This window comes from Hyperolius riggenbachi, chromosome 4 (assembly GCF_040937935.1).
Source record: "Hyperolius riggenbachi isolate aHypRig1 chromosome 4, aHypRig1.pri, whole genome shotgun sequence".
In the NCBI taxonomy this organism is placed as follows: Eukaryota; Metazoa; Chordata; class Amphibia; order Anura; family Hyperoliidae; genus Hyperolius; species Hyperolius riggenbachi.
The window spans coordinates 111,709,432-111,723,666 of NC_090649.1; the positions used below are offsets into that span (position 1 = coordinate 111,709,432).

At 42.9% G+C, this 14,235-nt stretch overlaps 1 protein-coding gene across 1 annotated transcript in view; it reads right to left on the minus strand.

Moving 5' to 3' along the window:
- DZIP1L (DAZ interacting zinc finger protein 1 like) overlaps window positions 1-14,235 on the minus strand; it is an 82,331-nt gene that overhangs the window by 25,497 nt on the left and 42,599 nt on the right. Inside the window, exons 4-8 of the mRNA XM_068280408.1 lie at window positions 9,370-9,494; window positions 8,573-8,725; window positions 5,577-5,699; window positions 3,266-3,328; window positions 1,126-1,266 (exon numbers count right to left, since the gene is read on the minus strand). Coding sequence (XP_068136509.1) covers window positions 1,126-1,266; window positions 3,266-3,328; window positions 5,577-5,699; window positions 8,573-8,725; window positions 9,370-9,494 — 605 coding nt within the window. The remainder of the gene's footprint in view (window positions 1-1,125; window positions 1,267-3,265; window positions 3,329-5,576; window positions 5,700-8,572; window positions 8,726-9,369; window positions 9,495-14,235) is intronic.

The following is a 14,235-nucleotide window of genomic DNA, read 5'->3' on the forward strand; positions in this document are numbered from 1 at the left end:
CCGAAGACAACCGGAAGCCTCTGGAGCGGCGGCGAGGGCACCTCCTGCCTGCCACGGACTGGAGGAAGCCCCAGGTAAGTGGATATGGATTTTTATTTTTTTAAAGGTTTCCCTGAACCTTCCCTTTAAAAAGTTCAGTCCCTAAGGTAACTATTTATGTATTTTTTTCTTTGTCATTTTTTTTTTATTACAAAAAAAAAAAAATTGGGGAGTGTGGGAGGTAAGGAGTTAATTTTTTGGGTAAAACTAATGTAATTGTATGTGAAAAATCCTTTAGGGTGTAGTTTTACTATTTGGCCACAAGATGGCAACAGTAACTTTTTGTTTATTGCGACCTGCAAGCGTCCTTCCGGACGCTTGCAGGAAGTACTAGGAGGCTGTGAGTGTTTTTTTTTTCACAATGATCGCGCTGCTTATCGGATAAGCAGCGGAACATTGCGGGGCTTAGATCAACGAACGGGAATGGATTTTCCCGTTCATTGATCCGCGGGCGAGCGGGAGTGCGCGCTAGTGCGAGCGGGAGCGCGGGCAGCGGCGGGAGCGCGGAAAGTACGCATTTCTCCGTCCCTGGGGGTGAAAGGATGGAAAAAGGGACGGAGAAATGTGTACGGGAGGGGGTAAAGTGGTTAAAGCATAGCTAAGTAACATGGAATAGTGTTGAAAACCACTCTAATGCAGGCCAATAGCAGAATACTGGTCATCACGTTTTACTGATATACTGATATTCTATGTATCAGCCTCTGGTCAGGCCTAGCTGATCCACTGTTGTAATTACACAACCATTATTTACTACTCCAGATTCTCCCCTCCTCAGGCATACAGGGCAATACTGTTTCTTAACTTCCCTCTCATGTCAGTAGAAGAACAATTAGTGCTGCAGACTTCATCTCCACGCCTCCCCCTTTCTCTGTAGGAATACCACAGGGCTCAGTCCTTGGATCTTTTCTTGTTCTACATCTACAACTATGGTTTTAGCTAGTGGATTAGCTCATCTTTCAATGTAAAATATGTATGCAATCCAGCATGACACGTGTGCATCATTGAAGCTGTCCCTTTGATGTCACCAATGCCATATGTTTTGACCATTAGGCATAGAATGTTGCTTAAAATGGAACATATTCTTGCCTTCTGCTCTTGGGACTTCATGACTTTTTTCTGGTCTTGTATTGTAGATCTCAGCGTCTGCATACTTGATTCAAACTGGTCATCCCTGGCACGCTGGTCATTGGACAGTGATGCTCTTAGTCTGTTGTTTTCGTCTAAAAGCTGTTGGCATAATAAAATAAAAGCATAATGAAAAAATGCATAATATTCTCTCACTGTCAGTATGAAGCTTGAAAGCTTGGAGCACAGTAACATATTTTTTCTTTGCTTTATTGCTACCAATAAAATTTTGTCTAAATTATTTTTCTTAAGATTAAAATTAATATTATTCATAATCTGTTGACAGTTGGAGCTTCACCTGCTAGTCTAATGGGAAGATTTGTAATAAAAAGGAGGTGCTTGTTTAACTTTATTAGTTCATAGCAAAGAAAAAAAGAGGTGTGTGCTCAGATCAGGTATGACCTGACTTATACACTGCCTGCCAATTGTCTATTGACTAATTAAAATGGCAATGCATATTGCTTCCGCTTGCCAGTATGTGCAGGGTCTACACTAACTCACTGCTATGCCCTGACAGCACCCCAAGTACTGGCAGCGACTCCATCCGTGGTGTGTGCATGGAGGGGTGGGGGCAGCAGAGAAACGTAGATAGGCGATCCCCAGGCTTGGCTACTACCCAGGGGGGCCATCTACGTTGCATCTCCAAAGGAAATATCCCTACTTTCAGGGATCAGGTAATCCTTTAATCCTTTAGCCGTCTTTTTTACAAGCTAAATAAACCCAGTTTTACCAATCTATCTTGGTAAGTGAGACCTTCCATCTACTAATTAATTTAGTTTCCTGTCTTTATACCGGTTCTATTATGTTCTTTCTATAGTGTGGTGTATAAAACAGTATCCCATACTTCAGATGTGACCTTACAAGTGTTTTATAAAGAGAGAGTAGTATACTAGCATCTCATGCTTTTTTTTTGGTAGTTTTATGCATCTTAGAATTTAATTTGCTTCTGCTGCTTGGCATTGAATATGGGTGTTTAACTTGCTATCAACCAGTATTCCCAAATCCTTCTCCAAGTCTGATGTACCCAGCTGTAAGCCATTCTTATATGTTGCTCTGCCATTGGCACATGCAAGATGTCCTTGCATTTCAACTACATTACATTTTATCTGCAATCAGTCTGTTCACACAGCCATGCTGTTGAGATCCTGTTGTAAAATGGCACTATCCTGCTTAGTGTTTATATGTCTGCATAATTTTGTAAAGATGGCAACATTACTCTGCATTCCATCTGCTAGATCATTAATAAATAGCTTGAAAAGGATTGGTCCTAATACTGAGCCTGGCGGGACCCAACTGCTAAGTTTCCCATTTTGAATATGACCCGTTTACCACCTCTTTTTTTCCTTCTGTCCCTTAAAGTGAACCTTAACCCTGGGGGAAACAAAAGTTTCACTTTGGTTTTCAGGCAACACGTTTTCAGGCACCCGGCAACACATCCTCTTCTTCGCCTTCCCCGTTGTCAAACGCAGGCGCAAGTGTACTGCGCCTGCCCATGATCCTGTGCATGATGCACTTGATGGCGGGGAAAGTAAAGAAGAGGAAGTGTTGTCGGGGGCCAACTCTTAGTCAGCAGAAAATGAAACTAAGCTGCCGCGGGGGCCCGGAGGACACCCAAGGAGCTGCAAGGGCACAGGGCGGCTGCAAGGGGCTTGGGGAAGTGCCTGGTAAGTGAAACATTTTTGCCCCCAGGGTTAATGCTCACTTAACCAGTTCTCTATTTCCATACACACATTTTCTCCTAGTCCCTGTATCCCCACCTTCTGCACCAGGATATTGTGGATAACAATGTCAAAAGCCTTTGCAATGTCCAAGTACACAAGATCTATAGCTTTCCCAAGATCTAAATGTGTATTCACAACTTAAAAAAAGCTTTGTTGATGAGCTGGAATGAGATTATTCTGTGCTATAAAATCTTGTATAGGGTCTTCAAACCTTCAAAAGTTTACACACAACGGATGTTGAGCATACAGGTCTTCAGTTTCCTGGTTCTGAACTTTTTCGCTTTTTAAATCAGGGAACAACTTCAGCTTTTAAATACATGTATTTTAGATGTTTCATTTTTTCGCAATAGAGGTCCTTTAATGAATTTATTGTTTTTTACCTCTAATTTTTCTGCTTTGTGCTCTCTCTTAGTGTCCTTTGCCTTCTTCTTCCATTCTATATCCTGAAAACAATATAGTGTGATAATGTCAAACATATGCTCTCATTAAGTTATACATATTTTAAAGTGAGGGATTTTTATGTGGTATTGCCAATGAAGAACACAAATTTGTACTTCTACCCTCATTTTACGTTTCCTTCAGAGACATTTGTATTCTATCAGCAGGCTAACACACAACTACCCACCAACTACATAATTAATACAGTGATAACTGGTCATTACATGATTGCTGATTCCACAACAGCAGGTGACCCAATTCATGAAATATTGGAAACATGTAAGGATGCACACCTAATAAACAAGGGATCTCAGCAGACAATAACTCTTGGGTGCTGTGTATGCACATAAACCATAAGAAGAATAAATATAAAGCATGCATACCATGGATTCAATGCAAAAAGGGTCATGTATTAGACAAATAGGTCAGAGAACATAGTGCTATATAAGTACAAAATATATACAACAAAATAGGTACAACGATGTCCAGGACAACGCCGCTTGCTATCTGCTCCAGTTGTAAATTACTGCTTACCTGTCCACTGAGAAAGGACATTCATCCGACACGCAGCGTCTGGGTAAATTGGCGGTGTTTGTGCCTCACTCTCTCTGTCCCGCTGTCTTGGACTTTTTTGCTCCTTGTTTATATATATGGACATTGTTTTAGGGCACATGCCAGCACTGTAAATTGGATATACAGCAGCTCTTATTGCACACATTACGCTGTCTGTATTTTTTTCTGAGCCTCTATATTACATGCTGCCATACACTAGCTGGGCTATGTTGTACCTACTTTATTGTATATATTTTGTACTTATACAGCACTATGTTCTCTGACCTATTTATCTAATACATTTGACCCTTTTTGCATTGAATCCATGGTGTGCGTGTTTTGTATTTATTATTCCATTTCATGAAATATGACACTACTGAAAATGAAATTGGTAAAACGACAGCAATAATATAAAATATTTTCTGTAAACCCTCTGGACTTTCTCATATTTATGTAATACATTTCCTTAGAAATGTACCATTTATACCAAACCATAAGTTAAAGGATACCTGACCTAACAGGAATATGGAGGCTGCCATATTTATTTCCTTTTGAACAATACTAGTTGCCTGGATATTCTTCTGATCCTCTGCCTCTAATATATTTAGCCATAGACCCTGTCAAGCACACAGCAGATCAGGTGTTTCTGACTGAGGTCGGACTGGATTAGCTGCATGCTTGTTTCAGGTGTGTGATTCAGACACTACCTCAGCCAACAATATTATTAGGACTGCCAGGGAACTGGTATTAATTAAAAGAAAATAAATATGGCAGCCTAGACGTCCAGGGTGTCCGGTTACCCTCTGCAGAACACAAGGTAGCGGCATATGCCGACGGCCTTCTATTTTATCTTTCAAGCCCCCTGATTACTCTACCAAATCTTTTGTTTCAGTTAGACAATTATAAAGCCCCTTCTAATTATAAAATCAACTTGGATAAACGTCAAGCTCTAAGTGTTCTTATACCCAGTTTTGATTGCCAGCTTTTAAAAAGTAAAGCTAAGGATATTACTATTCATTAGTATAATTTTCCACTGTTTTGTCACCAAACTAGTATGTGTTAGCAGCGCTACTACATTTTTATCTTTAATTAAAAGTTATGCTTTACTATTTCCTCTTTCAAGGCTAATCTGTGTTTAAATATTCCCTGTTCTCTCTATGAGCTCCTTTATTGTGTGTCTGTTCCTATTACTTGGCAGCTACTGAGTGACATCACATGACTGCTGCATGAAGATGGGAATGGACACATAACAGAGAACGGTAGGAGCCTGCACAGGAACAAGCATTGATATTGTATCCCATGTGCTTCCCTGCGCCAATTTACAATGTGTGTATGGAGAGGGGATGTTATGCTTCTACTTGTTTTCAAGGGAAAGACAAAAGCTCTAAATCGTATGGCTAGGGGGCTGGTATGGTTATACTTGCTACTGGAGGGAAGGAGATGGCTATACTTGTTATGGGTGGAACTTGGTAATATTTTCATAAGGACTGGGACATGGATAAATGGATGCTAAGGGATGAGTCAATATTTATAAGGGGTGGCCACTTGTTTCTTTAGTTGATTCTCTTTTTACCAATTCAAAGTTGCATTCTTTTGCCCATATCACGTGAAGGATGCAGTCAGATCCCAGAATTTTTTCAGAATTATGTGCTGATGAATTCTAGTGAAAATCTCCATTGATATGCTTTGCAGTTGTTTTACCTGCCTCTCCAACTCCTCTTTTAGGTTCCGCATTTCCTTCTGAAGCTTAAAACGCTCCTGTCGTTCCTCTTCATCAAGGAGTTCGCCAAGGTTGGACTTTTTATATTCCATGTCTTGAAACCTCTAATAATCAAATACATAAGCGACGTTACTTTTACATATGGTTTAGTCAACTGTCCCTTACAGTGGTTGAAAAGGGGGCGTTGTCTAGCAACTAAATTTAGACCAAAAAGTTATAAAACAAAAAGAAGCAGAATAATCCAACTATTATCCATATGATTACGATTATTATTATTATCATCATTAGTTTATAAAGCATTAACATATTCTGTGGTGCTGTATAGAGTAAGAAACACACATGGTGTACATAATAGGCCTGAACAATTTCAGGAAAATATTGAATCCACAATTTCTGCTAGAAATTGCAATTTCGATTCGATTCATGATTTTCTTCAAATCAAGCTTTAGCACTAAATTCACAATGCGCAATAAGATTTACAAACATGCATTGGCAGAAAATTACATCATACTATCAAATCGATAGTATGATGTCATTTTCTGTCTTGTTTGTAAATGTTACTGCAGTGCATTGTGAATTTATTAAAAAAAATAGCTGTGTATCTAATGCATAAACACAATGATGAAAACTATAGGCAGCAAGGCCTAGCAGCACTACATATGCGAGAGCTCCTGCACCCACACACAGGTGAGAGCTTCAGCATCCTTCCACCACCATACAGGTGAGAGCTCCTGCACCCCTGCAGCACTACACAGGTAAGACTTCTTGCATCCCTGCAGCACTAAACAGGTGAGACTGCCTGCATCCCTGCAGCACTACACATTTGAGACCTCTTGCATTCCTCCAGCAATACACAGGTGAAAGCTCCCACATCCCTGCAGAACTACACAGGTAAGAGCTCCTGCAGCATTACACAGGTGAGAGCTCCTGCAGCATTACACAGGTGAGAGCTCCTGCAGCATTACCCAGGTAAGAGCTCCTGCAGCATTACACAGGTGACAGCTCCTGCAGCATTATACAGGGGAGAGCTCCTGCAGCATTACACAGGTGAGAGCTCCTGCAGCATTACACAGGTGAGAGCTCCTGCAGCACTACACAGGTGAGACCTAATGCATCCCCCCACTAGATGTGGATATCAGACACAGATTACGTCATAGCCAGCCACCCGCACTCTCCCGGTATCAGAACATGCTGCACCCTCGCAAAAACACAGGGACCCCGGGCTGACTCACCTAATCTGTTACTGCAGTCACTGCAGGAGGCCTCTGCTGGAGACGCAACAGCCTCCCGTTCTGGAAGTGGCTCTCCCTCTGCTTTGTCGCCATGAAGCCTTGCAGGGGCCACGTCATTCTCTCACATCCTCAGTGCCGACCCGCAAGCACTTACTGAAGCTTACGCTTGCGAAACACGTGACCTGATTGCGATGCAGAATACGTAAGACGTAAGCCACTAAGCCGCCGGTCTCTACTGTGCACAGAGCCGCCGTTCGCTAGAGAGCACAGCAGGAGAAGGACTGCGTCGTCCAGGGGGATATCATTAAAAAAACACCACTTTGACAATCTCAAGATCGTAAAAAATTGCGATTTCAATCGCAAAACAATAAATTGTTCAGGCCTAGTATATAATAATACAGACAATGGTGAACACAAAACATAGACATTGGTACATAGCACAGAATAGGTAGAAATCATAGTAACTACAGAGACAACTGTAACATGATGAACAGAATGTATAGCATTTTCCAAGACACAAAAAAGTGTGAGAGAGCTCTTGTGAACTTACTATCTAAAGGAATAGGGAGGAGATAAGGTGGAATAATATATAATATGTATCTTTAGAGGCAATCACCCTTATCCAAGTATCTTTTCTCTTGAGTTTTCTCCCAAGAGAGAATTTTTCTTCATATCAAAAAAATAACTGTTCTGCACTTAGCAATTGCAAAAAGTACTAAATAGTAGGTAAAAAAAAGTAATCAAAGTAATTTTGAGTAATTTCCTGCTTGCTGGAAGCTTGAATGGTATTTTATTGATAAGGTTTGAAAGCATCTCCTTGGAGAAAATGCAAGAGAAAAGTCAATAGGATATGGACCAATGTGTTATTAGGTTGCATTTAATAAGAAGCACAACTTGGCCAGAGGTTGGAGGGTAACGGCCTAAGTTATCAAAGTTTGCCTGTCTGAAAAATTGTGTAGAGCAGAGAATGCGATTGGGATGGTGTCTGGAGACTAGTGAGGAGATGCATGGTGTAGAAAGACTGGAGAAATTTGTAGGGAACCTAAACCTGTAGGGAACCTAAACTTGTAGGGAACCTAAACTGAGAAGGATATGGACTTTTCCTTTTAAAATAATACCAGTTGCCTGACTCTCCTGCTGATCCTGTGTCTCTAATAATTTTAGCCACAGCCCCTCAACAAGCATGCAGATCAGGTGCTCTGACTGAAGTCAGATTGGATTAGCTGCATGCTTGTTTCAAGTCTGTGATTCAGCCACTACTATAGCCAAAGAGATCAGCAGGACTGCCAGGCATGTGGTATTGTTTAAAAGGAAACATCCATATCCCTCTCAGTTTAGGTTCCCTTTAAGAGTTTAGGTGGTTCCTTTGATTAATTGGGAGCAAATGAAAAGCTTGACAAAGAGGAGCAGAAGAGGAGGAGCGAGCAGAAAGATAAATTAGTCTAGCAGCCGAGTTCAGAAGAGATTGGAGGGGTACCAGTCTATTAGTTGGTACCACTCTGAATCACACCTTCGACCAGTAACCTGTCCAGATTACCAGAAGATTAGTTCAAATTATATCCACAGTTATGTTGACGCTTTCTAAAAACCTCCCCTTGGAACAATTTTAGGCCCCTGAAACTGGGATTTATCAGTATACTACATGTTTGAAGTGCATTGAACAAAATCTCAGATTAGCCAGATTTGTATAGAATTACTCTTGCTTGAAGCCATTCTCAGTGGCAACTGTCAAACATTTTACTTACCGATGTATTTTTAAGGGTGATGTCTTCAATTTGAGAGAAGAGTTGTTGTCTCAGTTTATCCATCTCACTCTGAAGCTTGGTTCTCTCTTCCTCCTTCCACCTCTCAAAATCCCTCTTGGTCTTATCCTCCCTCTGACGAATCTCCTCTAGCTCCTGACATGTAAAAAAACTGGTGATTCACTAAAGAGAAATTTTCACTGTTTTCACTTCAACTATCCAATCAGGTGCAGGCTAACTTATAAAAATGACATTCCCATGAACACTAGTGGTGGTCAAAATTATAGACACGGATTGTGCTTGCTTTGCTAATATGAACCCTTAAATGCCATCTCCCGTAATTTTTTTCTAGTTTTAGTCTAAAGTTTAGGGTGTTTCAGAGCTGGATCAACCACACGGACACTTAGGCAAATGCCCAGAGTCTGGAGACTAGGGACGCAAATCTTACCAGAAAAGCCAGGTGGCCATCAAGGGTGGATCCAGAGTTGTTGTTTGCCACATGTTCACGAACACTTAAACTGTTCAAGTGCTGATTGCTCCCAACTATGGGAGCGTGATCGAGAGAGGTGTGTGGACATGGCTAAACATGTGCAGCAGTCAATTACCACAGCTGTGGTTAGGGATCTTTCAGAGGAAACAGCGGCACGCTGGAGGGCAGTGGAACTACAGCAAGGAACCTGATAGACAGCTAGGGGCTGGAAGAAGCCTCATATAAGTAAACCCAATCTTTCTGCACCCACTCTCCACCACCATGGATACCCTTTAACTGTAGTTGACCTTTTAATTCTGCACCTAATTACCTGCATTCTTCGTTGATGTTCCATCTCCCGTTCTGCCTCCAACTGAGACTGAGTCTTCTGTAGTTTGTTCTTGAGTTCCTCAATACCATCTTCCATTTGTTCCACCTGTTTCTTCTTATGCCTCTCTGTAATAATAAAAAAAAAAAAAAAAAAAACTAAAACGTAGAGAAGTTGAAATCACAATGTTGTAAACAATACTTAATATCATTGAGAATCATAAGGAGCCATGACGTAGCTTATTCTCACTTCATCATCAAGCAGGCCACTGTACTACCCCTACTCAAGAAACCTTCCCTCGACCCCTCGCTACCCTCCAACTACCACCCTATCTCTCTCCTCCCCTTTGCCTCAAAACTCCTTGAGCGTCTGGTCCACAAACGCCTGACCCAGTACCTCAATGCCAACTCACTGCTAGACCCACTGCAATCTGGATTTCGGCCTGCCCACTCAACCGAAACTGCTCTCATCAAAGTGGTCAATGACCTTGCCTTAGCTAAAGCTGAAGGTAAATACTCCATTCTCCTCCTCCTTGACCTTTCAGCAGCTTTTGACACAGTAGATCATCCCCTACTCCTCCAGTCCATGGGCATTCACGATCTCGACCTGACCTGGCTTTCATCCTACCTCTCCAACCGCTCTTTCACGACCGCCTTCAATGAGTCCTCGTCCACCCCCAACCACCTCTTGGTGGGAGTCCCCCAAGGCTCGGTCCTTGGCCCCCTACTCTTCACTCTATACACATCCTCCATTGGCAAGGTTATCTCCACCATGGGTTTTAACTATCCTCTGTATGCAGATGACACCCAGATCTACCTCCACACCCCTGACATATCCACCACTACCATGGACAAGGTCTCCTCCTGCCTATCTGCCATCTCCTCCTGGATGTCCGCTAGGTTCCTGAAACTAAATCTAGACAAAACAGAATTTATGATCTTCCCACCCCGGTCAGCCCTGGACCTCCCAGATGTGCAGGTCACTGTTAACCACACTGCCATGTGCCCTACCTCTCAAGCCCGCTGTCTGGGTGTCACCCTGGACTCCGCACTCTCCTTCACTCCCCACATCCAAAACCGCACAAAGTCCTGAAACTTCCACCTTCGTAACATCTGTAAGATTCGCCCTTTCCTGACCTCTGCCACCACCAAACTCCTCATCCATGCCCTCATAATTTCCCGCCTCGACTACTGCTATGCCCTTCTGTCTGGTCTCCCTATGACCCGAATAGCCCCACTGCAGTCCATCATGAATGCGGCAGCCAGAATTATCCACTGTTCCCATCGCTCCACCAGGGCGGCTCCCCTCCGTGAATCCCTCCACTGGCTTCCTATCCAGTCCAGAATCAGATTCAAGGTATTGGGCTCGATTCACAAAGCGGTGCTAACCCAGTTAGAGACTTTAGGCGTGATAACCATTGCACCACGCTGGTGAAAAGCCAGTTTAGGCGTGATAAGTTTAGGCATAAGTTTAGGTGTGATAAGTTTAGGCATGATAAGTTTAGATACGTTTAGATCGCTTGCAAAGTCCCGCACGCAAAGCAGCACCATTAAACTTTATACGAATTGCACCAGACTTTGCTAGCGCAAAACTTTTGATCAGCTGTGCACTGCGGTACTAACCCAGTTGGCGCTTAAACTTATCATGCCTAAACTTATCACACCTAAACTTATCATGCCTAAACTTATCATGCCTAAACTGAGTTTAGGCATGATAAAGGGCTTTTCACCAGCGTGCTAACTGTTAGCACCGCTTTGTGAATCAGGCCCATTGTGTCTGACCTACAAATCTGTCCACAAAACCTGTCCAACCTACATTTCTGATCTTACTCAGAGATACACACCAAGCCGCTTACTCCGCTCCTCCAATGAACTTCGCCCGACCGTCCCCTGCATCACCAAGTCCCATGCACGCCTCCAAGACTTCTCAAGAACCACTCCAACACTATGGAACTCCCTACCTCCACTTATTAGGGCAGCCCCCTCCTTCAACACCTTCAAGAAGGCCCTCAAAACTCACCTTTTCACTCTGGTCTACTACCCCTCACAAGTGCTCTAAACCCACAGCTGAACTCTGGTCTCCTACCTTTCGTGTCCTTACCTCTCCCTCTAGATTGTAAGCCTTTGGGCAGGGTCCTCCTCCTTTTGTGTCTTACCTATCATGCACCTCCATTACTGTGAACCCATGCTATGCATCTGAGTGAACCTAACTTGCCTAATCGCCATGCTCCCCTCCAGTGACTAAGCATTACCTTGTACTCATAATGTGCTGCATGATCTGGTCTTTCTTGTATTCAGGTATTGTCATTTTGCTGTATGTCACCCCTAAATATTGTCTGTAACCTAAACTAATGTCCAGCGCTGCGTAATATGTTGGCGCTTTATAAATACAATAAATAATTAAATAAATAAAGCTGTGCCTCCAGAAACACATGCTGATTCTTAAAGGGAGGGGGGACACCAAGAGCCCAATAGTGTGATATTGTATAGATGATAATTAATAATGAGTAATATAACAATTTAATACTCACAAACCAGGGTTACCATTAGGCAACCACTGTGAAGGCAGGTGGGGAGATTAACCTAACCCCACTCAGGATTAAAAGTCGCTCTCTGTAGATGGGAAAAAGATGGGTACAACCCTCCACCAACAGTGGACTTAGCAATATGTAGAAGCTTTCCAGAGGCGCCAATAGAATAAAAGTCACTTAAACGAGCTTAAAACCGATGGGGCAGTAGTGGGCCTATCCCATCCATGCAGACAAAGCAAACAAAGGAAGGACTGTGGCATCAACAGTCAAACAACAATTTTATTTATACTCCACAGTAAAAATAGGCAACGCGTTTCCCGGGCTCAATCCCGCTTCATCAGGCCAATCAAAAAGGAGCATACAGCTTAACAGCATCAAAACCACACTGAGCGCGACAGAGGTAATATATAAATATGCATGTCAAACGGTTTTTATTTGCTGACAAATTGAGACAGCTGCAAGGCATAGTCCAGGCACAGAAAGTGAATGTACAGGTTATAGCTTGATACTTTATTGTACAGCATGACAAATCCAATCAGTACTGTTATTTTCACACTCAGACAGGCTAATGCAGTTCTTTTAGGACTTTTTTCTTAAAGGGAACCTAAGCCACATCAAAGAAAAAGAGTTTCACTTACCTGGGTCATCTACCAGTTCCCCTGCAGCCATCCTTTGCTGCACCGCTTCTCAACGATCCTCCGTTCCCCTGCTGTGGCTTAGTTTCGGTTCAGTCGGCAGTCCACTGTGCTTGTGTGACCCTGGCTGCGCGCATCCTCGTATGGGTTCATGGCAACGAGAGCATCCTGCACAGGCGCAATAAGAGAAAACCTCATACTGCGCTGCGCAGGACGTTTTCGCCATCATTAACGCGTAAGAGGATGTCGACTGATTATTCATAGTCGACTGATTATTCGGCAGAACTGAAAGTAAGCCACGGCGGGGGAACGGTGGATCGTTGAGGACCGGCGCCGCACAGGAATCCCTGGCGGCCATTTTGTTGACCTCACTATGGGACGAAAAGTTTTGTTTCTGAATCCAATTTTCACTGTTAATGCTGTTTTCTGAAAAATCTTGTTTCTGAAGCCAATTCTCAGAACGGAACGCGGTCCTCGAAACAGTGTAATTTCCAATTTTCGTGATTTTACTCAAAATGGCTGAATTCCAATGCAAAACTTCAGAACTCTGAACTGTTCCGATCCAAAAGCTCCACCCTAATTGCCATAGCAATCTCTCCTGCTATTAACTACAGATCACTCACCAGGACCTGTTAAGGTTTAATGTTAGGCCTACTAGGGTTAATATTTTTTTATATAACCATTTCACACCATTATTGCCTCACATATTTTTAAAATGTAATTTATGCGCCCTACTGGGTTAAAGGATACCCTGAAGTTAGAGGGATATGGAGGATGTCATATTACCAGTTGCCTGGCAATCCTGCTGATCCTTCTGGCTGAAGTAGCATCTGAATCACACACCTGAAACAGACATTTAATCTGGTCAGACTTCAGTCAGAAACATCTATGTTCCGGGTCCATGGCTACAAGTATTAGAGGCAGGGGATTAGCAGGACAACCAGGTAATCTTCATTGTTTAAAAGGATATAAATATGTCTTCCTTCGATATCACTGTTGTTTTAGATTCCCTTAAAGGACTTCCGAGGCCAAATGTTTAAAAAAAACATAAAAAAAGTTATATACCTGTGTAACTGTGTAGGACACGGAGGACGCCGTCTGCGCCCTCCGTGCCGTTACGCCGGGTCCCCGCCGCTCATAGCCCCACGGACGGCTCCCGACCCCACGGCCAGGGTCGGGCTCTCTGCCTGTATCAAGATGGCCGCCGGCCCTGGCCGTGGCTGCGCACTCCGCATTGCCGCTAGTGGGGCTGCGCAGCTCCAGGGCCAACCCACCGATCCACGTCCTGATACACGTCCTACAAAGTTACACAGGTATATAACTTTTTTATGTTTTTTTTAAACATTTGGCCTTGGAAGTCCTTTAAAGGACAACCGAGGTGACGTGACATGATGAGATTGACATGTGTATGTACAGTGCCTAGTAGCACAAAAATAACTAGGCTTTGTACCTTTTTTTCTTTCTCTGCTTGAAAAAGTTAAACATCAGGTATGCAAGTGACAGTTTCTGCCCAGGTTGGTATCGGGTCGGACTGGGTCAGACTATAGCATAACCCTCACTGATAAGTAATTACAGCCATAAAACACTTTCCTGTCAGTAAATGGCGTCTGACAGCAGGAAAGAGATAAAAATGGTCAATAATTCATAGATTTGAGCTCTCGCATACTTCAATTAAGGTGTCATTAAGCAAAGACAATGAAACAG